Source organism: Talpa occidentalis, unplaced genomic scaffold (assembly GCF_014898055.3).
Source record: "Talpa occidentalis isolate TD23 unplaced genomic scaffold, MPIMG_talOcc4v2.1 talOcc4.12, whole genome shotgun sequence".
In the NCBI taxonomy this organism is placed as follows: Eukaryota; Metazoa; Chordata; class Mammalia; order Eulipotyphla; family Talpidae; genus Talpa; species Talpa occidentalis.
In genome coordinates this window covers 42,790,468-42,809,159 of record NW_023601212.1, presented here as the reverse complement: position 1 = coordinate 42,809,159, position 18,692 = coordinate 42,790,468, and the positions used below count along the sequence as shown (strand labels likewise).

At 54.1% G+C, this 18,692-nt stretch overlaps 2 protein-coding genes across 4 annotated transcripts in view; both read right to left on the bottom strand.

Moving 5' to 3' along the window:
- Nucleotides 1-1,439: 1,439 nt before the first annotated feature.
- On the bottom strand, nt 1,440-4,878 carry EPHX3 (epoxide hydrolase 3). The gene is made up of 7 exons (XM_037504393.2): nt 4,607-4,878; nt 4,309-4,394; nt 3,810-3,967; nt 3,587-3,715; nt 2,384-2,487; nt 2,157-2,293; nt 1,440-2,062 (listed from the first exon to the last, which is right to left on the bottom strand). The coding sequence occupies exons 1-7, from the start codon at nt 4,847-4,849 to the stop codon at nt 1,837-1,839; spliced, it is 1,083 nt and encodes a 360-aa protein (XP_037360290.1). The 5' UTR covers nt 4,850-4,878; the 3' UTR covers nt 1,440-1,836.
- Nucleotides 4,879-8,933: 4,055 nt separating this feature from the next.
- The window catches only part of BRD4 (bromodomain containing 4), an 85,028-nt gene continuing 75,269 nt past the window's right edge, over nt 8,934-18,692 (bottom strand). The window contains exons 12-20 of one of the 3 annotated variants that reach the window (XM_054693331.1): nt 15,932-15,984; nt 15,401-15,785; nt 14,251-14,838; nt 11,174-11,548; nt 10,925-11,055; nt 10,604-10,809; nt 10,277-10,523; nt 9,926-10,004; nt 8,934-9,094 (exon numbers count right to left, since the gene is read on the bottom strand). In XM_054693331.1, the coding sequence (XP_054549306.1) occupies nt 9,936-10,004; nt 10,277-10,523; nt 10,604-10,809; nt 10,925-11,055; nt 11,174-11,548; nt 14,251-14,838; nt 15,401-15,785; nt 15,932-15,984 (2,054 nt within the window). In that variant the 3' untranslated portion in view covers nt 8,934-9,094; nt 9,926-9,935. Of the gene's footprint in view, nt 10,005-10,276; nt 10,524-10,603; nt 10,810-10,924; nt 11,056-11,173; nt 11,549-14,250; nt 14,839-15,400; nt 15,786-15,931; nt 15,985-18,692 lie in introns of all 3 variants that reach the window. The other 2 variants (XM_037506045.2, XM_037506046.2) reach the window with 2 other exon arrangements.

The window sequence follows — 18,692 nt, the reverse complement described above, 5'->3', positions numbered from 1 at the left end:
CAACAGTAGGAAGCCTCCAGTCAGCCTTAGGCTGGGCCCCTCTGGTAACTCCGACAACCGCTACCGTCCGGGTCAGCCGTCAGCCCGTCCCCCCGGCAACCGTAGCTAGACCCACCATCCCCGGGATACACTGTCCTTAGGCTGCTGCCCCTGACCTCAGCCCAGAACGCCTCCCCTCCTCACGCTCGTGTCCTCAAGGGGGCAGTGCTCCCGCCTTGGCAAGTGGAACCCTGGGGGTCCCAGCTCTAAGGACCTAGCAACCGCCCCTGACTGCTTGCCTGCTTTCATTCTTGCGTGGGCCTGTTTGGCTGTCACAGGGAACTTTTCAAAATGCAAACCATGTCCTTCTCCTGCTAAAAACCCTCTCCTGGCTCCCCTAGGGAATCGCATCTCAACTTCCCAGCTTGTCTGGTTGTGACTTCTGCGCACTCTGTGTGCTCTGTGCTAGCAGTCACTGATTGCCCCATCGTTACCCCCAGGAGCCCAGGCTTCTTCTGGTCCCCCCCAATTTCCACCTTCCTATTTATTGTTTCCCACTCCCCCAAAATGTGTGAGTCCCCAGTTGGGGTAGCAGCAGTGGTTCCTGAGCCCTGCCACACACGTCTTTTCAGTCTCCAGAACAGGTGCTCTGCGTCTTTCTTGTTCATATTCCATCCTCAAGGCCTGAACTGACGCCTGGCACATATGATGAGGCGTGAAAGGATGTCATGTTGGGGATAAGGGAGGGCAAAGGAGGGTGACCAGCAGGCAAGTTCATCCCAGAGACAGGAGAATATTGCTGAGATCTGCTGTGTCTTCAGATTCATAATGCTGCAGGCAATGACACTGTCCCCCCTCCAAAGACTAGAAGGCTAGGAATATAGGAGTTGATGCTGTGACCATCTGGGGACGGGCAGTCCATCCTCAGTGTGTATCTTATTTGGAGGCTTGCGTCAGGGGACTCCAGTACCAGCAGAAACTGTGGCTAATCTGGAACAAAAGATTCCAAGAGCTGGAATCAGGCCCCACATGGTCCTCCAGGGAGTTGATCCCTTCCTGCACCAAGTCCAGAATCTCACATGTCCAAACACAGCCAAGATCTGTTTTTTCAGGGATCTGAAACAGGCCAGCACAAGATGGACTAGGAGAACTTGACCTTGCAAAACCTAGAGTCATGACCAAGAGGGGGATTGTGGGTGCTTCCCAGGGGCCAGCTGGAGAGAAGCCTGGACTATTCATGAGGCTCCTTCCTTGTTTAAGTGGTCAGAAGTCACACTGGAAGGCCCCCTACCCTTAAGCAACGAATATTCTCATCAGCACTTGCCAATAGAACTTTCTATGCTGGTGTGGCAGTTGAGCACTTGAAATAGGGCTTGTGTGACAGAGGAACAGAATTTTTTAAATTATATATAATTTTAATTAATTTACATTTAAATAGAAGTAGCCATCATTATGTGGCATCATTATGTATTAGACAGAGCAGCATTAGTGAAGACACAGACTGGAGGTGGAAACCAGAGACAGGACGGTCAAAGTTACGCTGTATAAACCAAAAAAAGGGTTATGATTATGTGCATCTATAGGGTATGATTTCGGCAGGAAGACCGGTGTCCTGGAGAGGAGAGTGGTAGGACATTCAGCATCTAGCTCCACAGAAGAAAGGCATTCCTAGTTCCCATGGCTCACACATGCACATTCAAGCCTGTGTATGAGTATATGGTTGGGTGTGTCTGAGAGGAACTACAATTGCACTTGAGTGACATCTAGGAGTTCCAAGCTTGTGTGCAGTCCAGGAGGCCACCCATGTATGTATGTTGATGGATTCCCAGGTACACGCAGATCAGCAAGCAAAGGCCACTAGTCCAGCAAGTTCTGCAAGAAGGCCCACATGTATTGGTGCATTTCCTGGGGGTTGCTCTGTGGGATCCAGTGCCCCACACCTGGCAGGATATGGGCCTCAAGCCGGCCTGGCACAAAACGGCTGCTGATGGCCTCCACCAGTCCCTTCTCTAAGTACTGGTCCTTCTCTCCCCACAGCAGGAGTGTGGGTGTGGCCAGCTCCTGGGGCTCCAAGGGGAAGTTCCTGTGGCCAAGATAGATAGACAGGCAAAAGAATGGCTGCCCACACCCCTTCTCCCTGCCACTTTCTGGAGCTACTGCTCTGGATTGGATCTCACCTGAAGAGGTTTCGGTAGTAGTTCAGAGGCCCAATGAGGCCACCAGGCTGTGAGAAATCATAAAGGAAGGCCTCGAGTTCGTTAGCAGTCAAGTGTGGGATGCCCTTCTTGCGGTGGGTGAAGGTGGTCTTCAGGATCTGGGCACACAGCAGGACATTGGCCTCAGTGCCTAGACTACTCAGTCCCAACCTGCTGCCCTCCAGCCCCAGACCCTTATTCCACTGCACCTGGAAGTCAGACATGGACAACAGTTTCTCAGGAAGCCAAGGAAGCTGGAACAGGAACATGTAATTGGAACGGAACAATTGGCTGATGTGGTGCATAGAGTAGTCTGGGGTAAGGAGAAGGCAGATGTGAAGCTTGGGTCTGGGATGGTCCCATACCCCTGTACCCCTACACACTCCTAGGTCTGTGAGGACACTGGACACCCCTTCTGGCCCAGGCACTAGCTTCCTTCCCTATCAGGATGATTATTGTACCCACAGAATGGAGATGCTTCTCTATATAGCTTATAGGAGCGTCCACAGCTACTCCCCTGCTCAGGTCTGGATGCATTTCCCCTGCTTCATTTGAGAAACATTTATTGAGCACCTACTATGTGCATGATCCTATTCTAGGCCCTGAAGACATAGCAGTGAATCAAATAGGCAAAACTCCCTTGCCCTGAGGGAGATGACAGATTAGAGATAGAAAAAGACAAGAAGTTTTGTGTGAGAGAGAGAGAGAGAGAGAGAGAGAGAGAAAGAGAGAGAGGCTAATGATTACAATGCTGGGCATTAAAATCAGGTGATATGAGGGCCTCCCTGGTGGCGCAAGGGGTTAAGATGCAACCTATGAAGCTATCCGCAGCCACTGCAGCACGAGTTCGATCCCCAGCCAGGGAGCTACCCACATGGTGCAGCAGACCTCTTCTGACTCACCCGCTGCTCCCCTCACCAATGTATTTCAGTCATTCCTCCTGTTCTGTTCCTCACTCTGTCTCTGGTGAATCCTGTCACCCCCGCACCTCTGGCCTGCTCCCCAGTTCTTGTATGCGTAAGTAAATAAATTTTAAAAAATAAATAAATAAAATCAGGTGATGTGATGACATCAGGAAGCCAGAGATACCATCTCATGCAAATGAAGTTACCTAGTTATCTATGTCTTTCCTGTCAGAAGAAAGTCATTTAGCTTCCTTGCCCCTGTTTTCCCAACTGGACCATGGGAATAATAATAACAATATTTCAATGTAAGTGCTCAAAAACTGTGGGTCTTTCTTAAGTGCACTGCCATTGATTGTAGATTGGAATGGAACAATCTGGGGGAGTGACCAGGGGGAGTGACCCAGTTCATCCCAGTCCCTGGAGTGTTAACTGGTGGATGGAGAAGCCCACACACAGACCCACGCCCTTCACACAGACACATCCCCATGTCCTGACTCCCCAACACACCTTGGTATACTGACATGGGGGCACCACTGACCACAACCATCCGCTCCACCAGGGATGGGTAGTAGATGGAGAAATTCCAGGCCAGGACTGCTCCCCAGTCATGGGCCACAAGGATGCTCTTGGAGTAACCTAGGAGTTCAGAGGAGCTGGTGTAAATGAAGTGCCAGGTAGGGGTGAGGCAGGAGTGGGGGAGGTCAGACCTGGGAAGGGAACCTGTTCGCACCCAGGCCTAGAATGACATCTTGGATGTCCGCCATCAGCAGGTCGACAGTGTAGCAATCCACATTCTGAGGTGCATCAGAGGAACCATAGCCCCGAAGGTCCACAGCCACCACATGGAAGCGGCTCTGGAACTCCCTGAGCTGGTAGCGCCAGGAGAACCTGTCAGGCGGGCCAGGGAGGGAGGTTGAATCAGGGTCCCAGGTCCTACTTCAGCCCTACGCCCTAGAGGCCTTTGGCAACCCCACCTTCCTTCCCTGGTCTTCTCAGAGGGAGGATGGGAAGTTCAAGGCCAAGAGCAAGGCGAACTGAGCCAGGGATCCAAGGCAGCCTCAATGTTAATACCTTTTTGTGTGGTACCTTCAGGGTCCCTCATCCCTGTACATCTTGGGGTAGACCCCTGGCCCCATGCCCCCATCTGGGCCCTATATGCTCTGTCTATTCTGTCCTTCGTCCCACTTGCCTCGAGCCCATGTGCCGAGGACCCTGGGTTTAAGACATACCAGGTCTCCGGGAAGCCATGCAGAAACAGCATGAGGGGCTTGTTGCCACATCCAGCAGAGACATAGTGAAGCCGCAGGCCTGAGCTCTGGAGGGTTAAGGAGTGGTGGGAGTAGGTAGACTGAGACCTTGGGAACCCCCTCATCCCTAGACTTGAATGCGGGTTGCCATTTGACCCCCCGCCCCCCACCACCAATTTGGATTCAAGCATTCACTCTGCTCACCCCACCCCACGCCGCACACAGTCCGCCTCTCAGGAGCCGCTATCCCTGAGGCCTTGAGGACACCCCACGCACTCACCTTGAGGGTCAGGAAACCATGCTCACCCAGTGTGGGGTCGCTCAAGCAGGCTGGAGGGGTGCGCCGGGGGCGCCCACAGCAGCCGCGCCGCGGCCGGCACAGCACGTGCGCGAGCGCTACGCATCCGTAAGCCGCTGCAGCCACCAGCGCGGCGGCGAACACGAGGCTCCACATGAGAGCGCGCAGGAGCTTCAAGGAGAGGCGTGACGGCGCCAGCAGCGCCGTCACCACCAGCTCGGGCATGTCGCCACGACTCCGGGCCACCGCGGCGCCGTCGTCGGGGATGGGATCGGGGCTGTGATCTGGGGGGGCCCGCAGCAGCGGTGAGGCGGGATCCGGGCGGGGGATCCCACCGCCTTTGGTCTGGGTGCCCTCCGTGCCGTCGGAACTTGCGGGAGGCGCGGAGAGAAGAGGCGGGAGGCTCAGACGAAACCGCCACCGAGCACGACACACCTAAGAGCCAGGTAAACTCTGAGTGCGGCGGCGACGGGGAAGGCTGAGGGGGAGGAGCTCGCTGGGACGGAGCTTCCGAGGCTGGGGAGGGGCCTCGGGGCGCGGCCCGGGAGAGCGAGGCCGCTGGGGGCTAGAATTGTAGGCGGAGCCTAGGAAGGCTTGGGTGGGAGTGAAGGGGGCGAGGTCCAGTAGGACCCCACAGCAGGTGGAGGCGGGGTCTGAAGTCAAGGGGGAGATTGGGGGCGGGACACAAAAAACGAATGTCCGAGAGGGGGCGCCCGGGACGAAATGGGCGGAGCCTGGAGGAAGGGGCGGGCAATGCAGGGCGGGTAAAGTTTACTGGCAGAAAGGTGGACCCGGCTGGACCCTCCAGCCTCGTAAAGGCAGAGGACTGGGTTAGGAGGGTGGGCGGGGAGCGGGCGGAGCCCAGTGGAGGCGGTGTCTTATGTTGACCTGCACCAATCAGCCGGTGCTTAGCCTGGCCCCGGGCCAAGGCGACCGCGGGCGGGGTAGAAACTTAATGGGGCCGGTGGGGCGGGTCCGGAAGCGGAAGGAAAGGGACAGTCAGTACCATGGCCGAGATTGGGGGGGCGGGCGGTCGGCGCAGCCCGAGGAGGCGCGGAGCCCCTGCAGTCATCTCCCCGAGAGCTCCCCGCCCCGGAGCTCCCCTGAGTCTGGCTTCGAGAGACCTGGAAGCATCTTCACCCATCCCTCCTTATCACGTTGGGTTCAGCTGCCTCTACTCCGCGCGGACCTCCAGCTGGTACAGAGGTACCCGTCCCGCTCTTGCAAGGATGTGATTGGACGGCGGCAGGTTTTTAAGTGCAGGGGGCAGGCCCCACTCCGGAGCCGATCGGAGGTATAAGACCTGGCTCGGCCAGTGGAGGCGGGAACACTCACTCCTAGGGGGAAGGCGTAGCCGGGGAGCCTGAGGATCAGGTAGGTTGATTGACTGGAGCTATGGCGCATAGGAAGCGGGTCAGGAACTGGCGAAGGCCTGGCAGGGCAGCTTCTTCCTCCTATTTTGCAACCTCCAAGGCCCTCGTATATTTTAGGGTCACTCACCTTTTAACACAACAATACTATTATCACATCTCTGTCTTACACATCACTAACCTGAAATTCGAGAATTAACTCATTTGCCTACAGCCATTCAACTGGCAAAACAGCAGTCCAGGGCTTGGGGGTGGGCAGCAATTTTGGACCTCACCTCTCTCTGGAGGCAGCCCTTGGAGCGCTTTTAGCGTTCTCCTGGTAGTCTTATGTATTTCTAAATGGCTGTTTTTTCATTGGGGGGAGCCATTGATTTGCTTTTGTCACCACCACCAGAGGTTAGTCTCCAGCTTCAGTTGTTCTACTGGTCCCTTCAACTTGAAACAATACACTCATTCTCTTTTGTCACCTCCCACCCTCTCTTCCACTGTTAACCTCATCTTGGTATTGTCAGGGCAGCTTACATTAATTGTACTGTCGTGGGACCATAAAGTACCCCAGTTACTAACAGGTAGTGGTGGCTTATGAGGTTCTACTTCAGTCAACAATGCATCTCAGGGCCTCCCTGGTGGCGCAAGAGGTTAAGCACAGAACTGTGAAGCGATCCGCAGCCTCTGCAGCATGAGTTTGATACCTGGCTGGCCAGGGAGCTACCCACATGGCGCAGCAGACCTCTCCTGTCTCGCCCGCTGCTCTCCTCATCAGTGTATTTGTCAGTCTGCCTGTTCTGTTGCCCACTCGGTCTCTGGTGAATCCTTTCACCCCCTACACCTCCAGCCTGTTCCCTAGTTCTTGTATGCATAAATCTTTTTTTAAATAATGCATCTCAGTTGAGTAATTATTATTATATTGTACAAGCCTTTATTCTCAGATTTATTGCCCTTCTTTTGTTGTATGACTCGTATCATAGCTTTGGTTTCTTTTACATTTACATCAAATCAATTCTCCTGGCATCTCCTGAGTCCTCTAATTTGGCAGCATGGCTGGTGGGTGTCTGGACCTCCTTTCTTCCTATTACAGGATACCACCCCAAGCAACACCCCCACCCCCAAACAAAAGGACAGTAGTCACATGATGGTAATTTTATATTCAATACAAATGTTTATTTTTGCAATGAGAACTGCACAAAAAAAAAAAAACCTTTAGTATATAAGTGAAAAGTCTACGAATTCCCTTCTACAAATGTCTAAAGTGTTTAATACAAGTTTTAGATTCACTGACATTAATTATTGGCCAAGCGATCCGTGCATACAGTACAGTGGGGACTTGCACACACCTCTTACTCTTTGTATAGGACTAAAATTTCTAGTACTGTGGGAGAAGTTGAAAAATGACCCAAGAAATTAGTCAATCCAAGTTCTAATTACAACCCAGTTAGAGAAACATCCATTAGGGAGGTGTGGAGAAGGCCATGGCAGAGTTAAATCTTTAGAAGGAAGCTGCAGACAAAACCATTTCTCCAGATAAACAGTCCCGGGGAAATTTCTGAATAGAACACGGAACAAAAATGGAGTGGGAGGAGATGAAGAAATCCCAAAAAACCAAAATGTAAGTCACACCTGAACCAGCACAATGGTGTATGAGGAAGTGCCTGTTGAGGGACTGGGGTAGGACCATTGAGGCAGGGGGGGCGGGGGTTAAGATGGGGAAGTCTCTGGCTGGATGCCTGAACTGTACCCTCACTGAGGTTTGGCAGATTTCAAACATAACACAGGGCCTTTCTGGTTGAAAATGGGGTGGGGAGGTATGGTTAATAGTAATATTTCAGTAGGTTAGTGTCTGCACTCATAAATGATAGACTTTCATTTTATATCCTAGGGGCCATTTGTGGGTACAACCTGCCACCCTGTCCTTGTGACATACTGGTGGGCATAAAGGCAGGGCCAGCAGGATGGTTGCCTGGTGGGCTCTCTAGGGCAGGAATGTGTTTGCATGCATGAGGGGGGAAAAGGAGTGGGTTCTGATTTGGAGAATGTACACTTATCTAAGAATATTTGGTTAACCCTGAGCTTAAATAAAAGGAAGAGTTTGTTAGAGGCAGGCAAGGTGAGAGAAGTGGCCCAAATCCTCTGTTGATTGGGGGACCAGCATGGGGGGTGGAGGGGAAGAATACTGTCTGGAGTTTGGCCAGGTTCTGCTGAAGCAGGTCACCCACTTAGGTCAGGGTCCACAGGAAGAACAGGTCACCAGGGCTTCTCTTCTGGTCACAGCTTCAGCTTTGGATGGCAGCCCCTGCCCAAGGATGGCAGGACCAGGCCAGGGGAGAGGGCTGGGTTGCCCCTGGTGGTTCTCATACAAGGTGGCCTGGGGTTAGAGGGCCCCTGGGCCTAACCTAGGCAGCAATAGGTGGTTCACAAAGAAATGTCAGGGAGACGCCAGCATTAAAAAAGAGAGATGTGTTTATTCCATGATCAGTACAGACCAAATGCATATTTCACTGTATGAAAGTCAAACCAGTCAGTGACTCCAGATTTTGGCCAACACTGAGGCACCAGCAACGTGGTGTAGAGTGGGTTCTCATGGCACGCGAAACCTCACCAAGAGCTCCAATTATAAAAATTTTTTTAAAAAGTGGAGGAAAGGGCAGCCCGGCTGGTGGGCCAGGTGTCAGGTGGGGCAGCTCTGCCTTGTTTGTGGCCCAGGCACCCACTTTGTTCCCTGGCCCTTCCTTGTCCGGTTTAAAAAAAAAAAAAGATCTGGTATGACAAAAACAAAGGCAACCAATGGGCGCAGGTGGGAAAATGAAAATAATGCAGCTTTCTGGTTTCGTTTTATAATTAAAAATAGACTAATAAAGTTTGAAACTGAGTAAAATATAGGCAGTTTTTTTTGTGTTTTGTGTGTTTTTTCTTTTTTTGTGGGTTTTTTGCGTTTTCTTTTTACACCAGTTTGGTGGAGTCACCAACAACTTCAAACAAAGATATGCCAACTATGTTCACTACACAGTACAGCCACGGTCACACACTACCCACAGCGCGGTGGCAGCCGCTGCTCAATGAGGAGACGATCACACCATTTCGGAGATAAGCAGTGCCATTGTGTCTGGAGAAGAGAGAATTAAAAATAAAATAGAATCCAACAAAAAATATATATATAGAAAAACAAAACAAAACAAAACAAAAAAACAAACCAGAAACACAGGTGGGAAGGAACTGACTTTGGTTGGTGGCCTCACTCGCCGGACGAGGCTGGCCCACACACGCACGTGTTGACAGTTACCTCGCTCCAAATTGCCATGGACACACACACACCTCCACGGCACTATTCCCTTTTGCACAAGCGAACACTTACAGAGAGCGGCTCTCAATTAAAGGCTTGTGGGGGAGGGGAGGGGTAGGGTCTGTTCAAGGCAAAGTCAGTGCCAGCAAGGGGGTGGGCCAGCGTCCTCGCCTGTTCCAGCTCACAGGTCTGCCCTGGTCTCCTGGTTGCAGGCAGCAGTGGCTGGGGGTGGGGGTGGGGCGGGGAAACGGGGGACAACTCCCAGCAGGCAGGACGTCATGAACGTCACTTTCTTGGGGACAGAAAACCAGTTGTGGTGGCAGCAATGATGTCCTGTGTATACTGTGTAGACATTTGGCGGAGAGAAGGGCCTCTGCCCCGCACTCAGGGATGCTGGGGCTTGGGTCTGGCCGGCACTTGCTCATGGTGAGGCGTGCTCTGAGCTGATGTCCTGTGAGGGGTGGTGGGACATCCAGCTGGCTGTAAGGCAGACAGGCTCTGCGATCCTCAGCTGCCCATCAGGCCTGCCCCGGGCGTAGCATGCAGGAGGGCCAGGCCCGGAGATACCCCCCTTGCTGCTGCTACTGCCTCCACTGCTGCCCCTAACACTATGGTGAGTCAACGTTTTGCCAGAAAATCAAAGTCAGAAGTCACCTAGGTGCTCTCAGAAAAGATTTTCTTCAAATATTGACAATAGATCACTCTGGAAATTCATGTCAATGGTAGCTGCCATCTGGAGGGGAGAGGAAGGAAGAAAGGGAGTGAGACGTGGTACCCTTCTTTGCTCTTGCTTTGGCTCCCAGACACCCCGCCCAAGACCTCCAGCATGGGCTGCTCCTCCAGGGCCTATATCCTGGAACCTCACAGCACCAGGGACTGAACCTAGTAATGTGCAGACTTGCAGGAGTCCCTCCTCTTAGAGGGTGACGTCAGGCTCTGGATTCAGGGACCTTTTTCCAAGCCCTCCAGAGGATGAACCCCTCACCCAGTGGCCCCTTCACTTACTGCTTCCCGGCGTCTTCGCTCCTGCTCCCGCTTTCGGGCCAGCTCCCTCTGCTGGTCCAGCATGGACTGGGGTTGGGAGCTCTGGGCCTGGGGGGCAGCAGCAGCAGCCACAGCAGCCGCTTGTTGCTGTTGCTGCTGCTGCTGCTGCTGCTCTTGCCGCTGCTGTTGCTGCTGCTGCTCCTGGCGCCGACGTGCCTCCTCATGGGCTCTCCGGGCCTGCTCCAGTGCATCCTCATCCTCTCGGCTCCTGAACAGAGTAGGCCTCCTGGTCAACCTTGGCTCTTCAAGCCCCAACAGTCCTGAATCCCACCTAGAGCCCACACCCACCTCATGCGCTCCTGCCGCAGCCGTTCCTTCTCCTTTTCTGCATGCTCAGCCTGAGCCTTCAGGGCCTTTTCCCGTTCCTCCTTCTCCCTGGCAGCTCGGCGGAACTGCTCAAAGCTGTCACTTGATGACTTGGCTGTGGAGGATGGGGTGGTGGGATGCTTCTGCACCAGGCTAGCCCAGGAGCCCATGTTCTTGATTTTTAGGTCCTGCAACACAGAGAGACCATGGGGAGCATGAGGGGCACAAGCCTTAGGACATAGCAGGAAGGATGAGGTGTGGCTGAGAGCCTATCAGGGTACAGCCAGGGTCCACAGTCCCTACCTTTTTGGGTGCAACTGGTGTCTTTGGCTCCTGTTTCTGCTTGTCTTTGTCAGGAGCCCCTGGTGGGGGTGCATTTGGCTCAGGGGGTCGAATCACAGGCCTCCCGACATCCACAGGCTTCATCTCTGCTCCTGGAACACAAATAGCCAATCTTTGGGCTTAGGTCCACTGTATCCCGAGGAGCACAGCTGACTGGCCCACAGAATAATTTCATTCAGCACAGGCCTGGGGGGCAGAGAGGGCACTCACGCTGGGGTAGGTGGACGGGGGCCTTGATGTTTTCTGGGTGCTTGGGGGGCTCTGGCCGCAGCGAGGGGCTGAAGGGCTCGCTGCGAATGATGGGCGAGTGGATCTTCTCCTCCTTCACCACCACCAGGGGCTGGGGCTGGACCACAGAGGCTGCGCGCAGCTCCTGGGATGGCACAGGCATGGCAGCTGGTGAGGTGGACAGGCATCCCTGGCCCTGGTCCGTGCCTGGCCCTGGGAGCCGTGGCACAGCCCTGCCCTTTACCTGCTTCTTAGGCTGAACGGTTTGCTGGGGTGGCGACTGGTGGGTCAAGCTCTGGAACTGTGGCATCTGGGGGGAATGTATCATAAGCGGGGAGGGGGCTTCACGGAGGTGACCTAGGAGAGGAGACAAGGAGCATGTCAGCAGGGCTGGTCTGGAGGTGCAGGACTCAACACAGGTGGAAGTCTGGAATTGCCCTGTACTGCGGCAGAGCTGCAGAATCAATTGTGGGCTCGTGGTGTTCGCAGGAGGTGGGCCAGGCCATCTACCTTCATTTAAGCAAAGGCTGAGGGACTCAGTCACAGGGTTCCAACACCTGGGGCAAGATACGAGTCCAAAAGCCCCAGTTCAAGCCCCCTAGGAGGGGGCCATCATAGCATGTAAGCCTGACACTGGGCTTTACTGCTGAAGAAGCAGCCCTTTGTCAGTGGACCAGCAGCTCAGAACCGAGCAGTTGGAGAAGTCACTGAGTTCAGCCCAATTCTTTTACCCATTCTAGCATAGGACACCACCTTGCTTGAATCCCTGATATGATCTCGGCCATCTCCAACATGGGACAAGTGCCCACTCTGCAGCACTGTGCTCCTGGTGCTTCCTCGTACTTCACTCAACAACCTCACTAGAGCTCTGCCACTGACATCCTCCAGGTCTGCCCCTGCTATCACTCTATTTTTTTTTTTAAAGATTTATTTATTTATACAAGAACTGGGGTACAGGCCAGATGCGTGGGAGGGTAAGAGGATTCACCAGAGACAGAGAGGGGAAAAGAACAGGCAGACTGACAAAGTACACTGCTGAGGGGAGCAGCGGGCGAGACAGGAGAGATCTGCCGCGCCATGTGGGATTCTTGCCGGCCGGTTGGGATCCAATCCGCGCTGGAGAGGCTGTGGGACAGCTTCACAGTGCAGCACTCAACCACCTGTACCACCAGGGAGGCCCTGCTATCACTCCATTAACACAGATGACCTCAGACCCTCTGCGGGTGCCCTAGTCAGGTGTCTACTTTCAAGAGCCTGGAGCGGATCACACACTCCAAGTATGACAACTCCCATGCCCCTCTCTCTATAGCCAGAACCACTCCTAACCCCAGAAGGTAGGCCAGCTACTCTGAAAAGACACAATATTGGATCCCATCCTGTCCCTACATCTTAGCCTGAGCCCCATGTGACTGGTCTCACCACCCTTGGAGCTGGGTGGTTTCAGTCTTAGTATGCTAGCATTCCACAGGTATATTTCCTAGGGAAAACTTGCTGAGACTGACCTGGGTGATGGTAGGTTCTTAAGCCTCTGGTTTATGGGAATCTGGGAACCACCTGCCTGCATCACCCATCAGCACCTAACGGGATTGGTGCCTGCATGATAGCTGGATGCCTGCCAAGACTCCTTAGGACTTTAATAACTGTATTTGGCCCAAAGTCCTCAGATGGGCTCCAACCCACCTCACTCTGATCCATTTTAGGCCTTGGGAAAGCGGACCCAAGGGACTTATAGGACAGGTGGTCAGAGGGAACTTGCCCCACCTAAGTGCTAGTTCATCTAAAGGCCACTGTTGTCCGCCCCCCGCCCCCTCAGGGAAGCCAGGCCTTGTTCAAGTGTGGGAACAGGAATAGCTGGCAGGCCCAGCCCCGGTCTTTCACAGTGAGGATGGCCAGCTGTTCCCACTCAGGGTGTGGCAAGAGCAACTTGGCACCTGGCAGCTTTCTGCTAGTTTAAGATCAGTCACAGCTTAAAGTAAACATTGTTCAGACCATGGGCAATACTGCTGCATCCAAAAATGCTACACAGGGGCCTCCCTGGTGGCGCAAGGGTTAAGACACAGCCTGTGAAGCTGTCCGCAGCCTCTGTAGCACGAGTTCAATCCCCTGCCGGCCAGGGAGCAACCCACATGGTGCAGCAGACCTCTCCTGCCTGGCCCGCTGCTCCCCTCAACAGTGCATTTCAGTCAATCTGCCTATTCTGTTCCCCACTGTGTCTCTGGTGAATCCTCTCACCACCCCCCACCTCTGGCCTGTACCCCAGTTCTTATATGCATAAATAAACCTTTAAAAAAAAAATGCTACACAGCCTACACTGCCTAATCTAGGGGCCTCACTCAATCCTGACCTTCATATCACAAGTCTTCAACTGGAACATCTCCCCCCACCCCCTCCCAGGGGTCAGTCAGGACATTTTGGTCACACACACTCAGAAAATATGTGCCTAGGAAAGGTGAAAGGGCGCCTGATCAAGGTTGGCAGGAAAAGGGGAGCCTAGGCCAGGCTGGAGATAGGCTTAGGTGGGCCCCAAAGCTACATCTGAGCTTCAGCCCAATTATCCTTGACTCCAACGTGTGTGTGTGTGTGTGTGTGTGTGTGTGAAAGAGAGGGAGAGAGAAAGAGTGTGTGTGTGTGTGTCTCTCTCTCAAGGCCAAGAGCAGGTCCAAAGACCCCAACTGTCTAGCTCTCCCTCCCACCTCTGCCTAGACTTACTCCCCACCCTGTCTGGTAAACCAGCACCTGCTCATCCTCTGGTCCCTTCCAGGAAGCCTGTCCCAGCTCCCAAAGGTGGACAAGGTACCTTCCCTCGGCTCCTGGATTCCGCACTAAGCAGAAATCACCATGCACCTAAGAGCATTATTCTCAATCATCTCACCTTGCAAGATAGAAAGCTGACAGACAATGCATAAAGCACTAACACCACCTCCTCTCCAATCAACACAGGGCGGCCAGGTTGACTCTGAGCCATGTCAACCTGTAATGCAAGCTGACCTGTGCATGGCACAAGATAAGACTGGGCTGGAACCAGCCTCCCCAGAGCCCAAGGGCCAGAGACCACTTACCAGTTGAGTAGGGGTCCGACTTGTGGTGCCGGGGTGAAGGGTGGTGCTGGATGACTTGCTGAGGCTTGGCAGGCTGTGGTGGGGGTGGCTGTTGGCTTGGGGGTGGGTGGGGGGGCTGCTGGCCTGGGGGTGGCGGGGGCTGCTGGATGTGAGTGGGAAACTGCATGGGTTGCATGTGCACAGGCCGTGGTGGGGGCTGGTGCTGCTGCTGGGGAGCTGGTTGTGGCTGGGGCGGTGGTGGAGGTGGCTGCTGCTGCTGTAGCTGCTGCACTGAGGGGTGGGGTGGGGGAGGCAGGGGTGGCGGGGGCTGGGACTGCACCTTCACGGAAGGGAGTAGTGGTGTGGGAGGCTGCACCTTCTGCAGCTGCTGCAAGTACAGCTGCATATGCATGGAGGTGAGGGGCGGGGCAGGTGGCTCTTCATCCTCCTGGAGCAGCACTTGGGGAGGCTGGGCCATGGGAGGCTGTGGGAGTAGTGGTGGCTGGGCCAAGGCAGGTGACACAGTCGGGGGTCGGGTGGGTTTGGGGGGCAGGGCAGCAGCTCTGTTGCTGGGTCGCGATGGCTGCTGGGGCAGTGCGTTGTGCAAAGCTGCAAGGACCAACAACACAGCAATAAGTGGGGCCCAGGTGTTGCAGTCTGGTATTTCTGTTCCATCCTGACCTCCCACTGGTCTCCCTCCAACCAGCAATCTCTCCCACCAACTCCAGAACAAGAACGGTTCCTAGGGAGATCCACAAGATCAGTCTTTGCCAGTGTCATCCTTCCTTGGGCTCTGTACCACCCCTTCCTAACATTAGCCCTCAGGTCTCAGGGCAGGCCTCCCTTGAATCCCCAGGTATAGGTTCTCTGGGACAAGGGGCAGTGCATTCCCACCCCTACCCCCTACTAAGAGGGATCACATCTTTTTTCATCTCACACAATGCCAAATCCAGCAGAAGACTGAGTCACTGTCTTGTGTATCAAAGCACTAATTCCATGCTAAGTCTATCCTGGGGGAAGAAGGGCTCTCATGTAATTTCCCCAACTGTTCTGGGAAGCTGCTGACTTCACCATAGAAACACACTATAGCTGAGAGGAGTTAGACAAAGGACCTAGGGTGCCCCATACCCCATGGTCAAACCATGGTGGGAAGGGGTCTCCTGAGGCTCACCTGGAGGAGAGACCACCGAGTGCTGGTTGAGATGAGGTGGAGTGCTGTGCTCGGGCGCCTGGGGCAGGTGGGGGGGCAGCTCAGGCTGCGGCAGGTGCAGGATGGGCTGGGTGAAGTGGCCTATAGGGTCGAAGACACTGCCTGGGAGCTGAGGCTCCAGGACAGGCACCTGGGCGGCGATGAAGGGTGGAGGCGAGGACTTCATTGTGGGGGCCCCCTGCTGCGGCATGGACGTGGGAGGCGGTGGGGGCGGGGGTTGCTGCTGCTGCTGCTGCTGCTGCTGCTGTGGAGGTGGAGGTGGTGGGGGTTGCTGGGGAGGCGGCGGGGGCTGCTGGGGCACCGGGACTGGGGCCGGCTGCATCTGCTGATGGTGATGGTGGTGGTGCTGCAGGCAGGCAGACGGACAGACAGACAGCTAATGTTAAGCAGGCAGAACCCAATAGGCCAGACCCAGGGTTTCTTCTCCCCCAAGGCCCACAAAGACAGGTGGCCACTGCTCACCTGATGGAGGTCACCCCTGAGACCACGTACCTTCTTCTGCTCCCTCCCAGGGTGCCCCTTCTTTTTTGACTTTGGAGCAATCTCTGTGGAGGAAAAGAAAAGGTGGTGAGATTCCGGGGAGAGGACTGTAAGGTGGCTAGGGGCACAGATCAAGAGGGTGAGCTCAGGAGCAAGGGCCCGTAACCATAGGGGAGGGTGGCTGGATTCTGTCTAGGATGGAGTCAGTCACAGGGAAGGGAAAGACATGTGACATGCAGGGTGTCACCTACCCATCTGCTAATTTCCTAGTGGGAACAATCCCAACCCCCTCCTCCCCCCAGCTGCACACATGTGGCTCCATGAAAGCATAACACCCATGAACAGTGGGGACTGAGCTGCAAAAACTACCTTGTTCACTGTCTCCCCTTGCTTACTGGTCAGAGGTCACTATGGTGACTGAGTGTACCACAACTTGCTTTATCTTGGAACCACGATATTCAAAATGACATCTATTTGACAGGTAAGCAAAGTGAGGTTCAGAGAAGTTAAGGGACTTGACCCAGTCACACAGCTCAAAAGTAGCAAAGTGGTGGCCTCCACTGCACTGTCCGGTGGGGTGTGGTGGGGGGCTTGCTCCTTCCCAAGGGAGAAGAGTGATGCAAGGTGGAGTGAGAGACTGACTAATGGTGCTAGCTAGCAAATGCCACAATCTGGCCATAAAGCCACAGGACAGGTGAGGAGCATGCTGACATGTGGGAAGGACTCAAGGGCACCTAGGGGAGCATGTCAGGGGAGGGAGGTAATGAAGAGGGTTGGCCAGTCAGCCTCCACAGGATGACCAGAAGCAAATGGAGAGTGCCACTGTCATGGTCAACAGAAGAGGAAGCTGCCACCAGCTTCCCTTTCTTCCCATGGAACCAGCCTCAGAGAAGTCCCTGTGTTGGATTGTGCCCTGCCTGGCTCCTCGGGAGTCATCAGCTTGCTGCCATAGTTATGGGTGTAGGTAAGGGGAACACCTGTTTCTGTTAAGGAGCATTGAAGTATCAGCTCATCCCCTTTGCCCCCACTGACAGGAAAGCTTTGCCAGCTGGATGTCCCTTGCCAAACACTGCTAAAGATCCAAAGAGGGAAAGTCAGAACCAGGGGCTAGAAAATGATGGGAGTCTCACCAACCATCAGGTGGGAGGTATGACCATGGTGCCTTTTGGATTCTTGTCACCGAGGCATCACATGGCTCTGCCTGGCACCCCCTGAACTCCTTGCCAGGGTGCTGACTCTTGCTGTTGGTGTTGGAGAACATGTTTTGCCCAAAGTGAGGTTACCTCTGCCTGTAGCTGCTTCAGGGAGGGCAGTGCTAAGATGCTGTGAGGTGTATGGCTTCAGGGTGCAATCTGCACCAAAAGGGATGAGAGGGGACCTTGTGCCCTGCGAGAGCTCATCACTCCATTCAAGAGACAAGACAGTGACACAAAATGCAGCAGCTACAGACACATGTCCTCATACAAATGCAGCAACTGGAGACACCTGGGACATGGAACTGTAGGTCGCAAACCTGGACAGGATACAGGGCTCAGGAGTCCTTTGGATGACACTTGGGCAGAGGGACACTGTTGAGTGTGAGACATAAACAGTGGAGTTTGGGTGATTTGCAGGATGAGAGCCACCAGGCTGGCAACTGTTGAGTTGGGGAGGAACACTGGAAGTCCAAAACCAAAGGAACCTTTATGTGCTGGGGAAAGCACAGTATGGTATGCAGAGGCCACCAAGCCAAGGGAGGGAGAGCCTGAGGGGTTCTCCAGGACTGGTTCTTCTATCAGCATGTTCCTCTATCAGCATGGACTGCAGTAACAGAAACTGCAGCTTGCGGCAGGGCAGCTGCTGGCACAATGGGCATGCCTTTGAGGGGTATGGGAGTGAGGGGAAGGAAGCTAGGGGGATTAAGGGCCAGTAGGTAACCAGGAGATGACACCCTGTGTTAGAGTAGGAGGCGGCTGGGATGGACAAAGGTTGAGGGAAGTAGTTTTCCCTACCATAAATGAGGGGTGGTTGTTCTTAGCTCTCCCTCTCCACAGCTGTGAGCAGAGAAGGCCATATAAGAACATGTGTGTGTTTGTGTTGGGGAGGTGGGTTCTAGGGAGCAAGTATCAGCTGCCTTGCAAAGGTCACTGGGAATAATCCAGGCCTCTCCTAAGTACGGGGGTTGGCCAGACATTGAGTGAGAGAAAGGGTGAAGTGCACAGCAGACCACTAGGACCCAAGGACTAGATAGAGGGGCCGGCGGAGGGGACCAAGGGTGTAGAGCGGCTTGGGATAGCTGCATCTGGTCTTGTGGCCCGAGCCTCTGACGGGAGTTGCCGGTAGGAAAACAAGACAGGAAGTGCACAGCATCACGACACACCAGCCCCAGACACCCCCACACAAAACTCTCTAGAAAGGGTTACATGAAGATGGCCTCAAGTACTGTGTGATCTTTATTCCATGAAAATCTTGAACTGAACACAAATTTCATCTTTACATAGGTTAATTGTACAAAGAATTAAAACGTTTTTTGTAAAATCTGATTAAAACACTGATTTCTCCCCCCACCCCACCCTAAGGGAACGAAACAGGATAAAGGGGAGGACAAAGGTAGGGCAGAGCACAGAGCCCCTCAGATGAGCTGACAGGGAACCTCCCACCCTCCCATAGATCTTCCTTAGGCCTGCAGGCTGGTTAGTATGTCAGACTTGGTTGGTACCTCCCACTGCCACACTGGGGGCTGCTGACAAGGAGAGAGTAGTCCCTGGTTTCTCTACTTTGATCCTGGGACAGT

What these genes read in the sequence shown, in the direction of transcription:
- EPHX3 (XM_037504393.2), bottom strand. Translation starts at nt 4,849, where the DNA reads ATGCCCGAGCTGGTGGTGACGGCGCTGCTGGCGCCGTCACGCCTCTCC. An exon ending in AGATGTCATTCTAGGCCTGG is followed by an intron (nt 3,716 to 3,809) that starts GTGCGAACAGGT and finishes CTGAACTCCTAG; the next exon opens with GTTACTCCAAGAGCATCCTT. An exon ending in TGTCCATGTCTGACTTCCAG is followed by an intron (nt 2,294 to 2,383) that starts GTGCAGTGGAAT and finishes CTGTGTGCCCAG; the next exon opens with ATCCTGAAGACCACCTTCAC.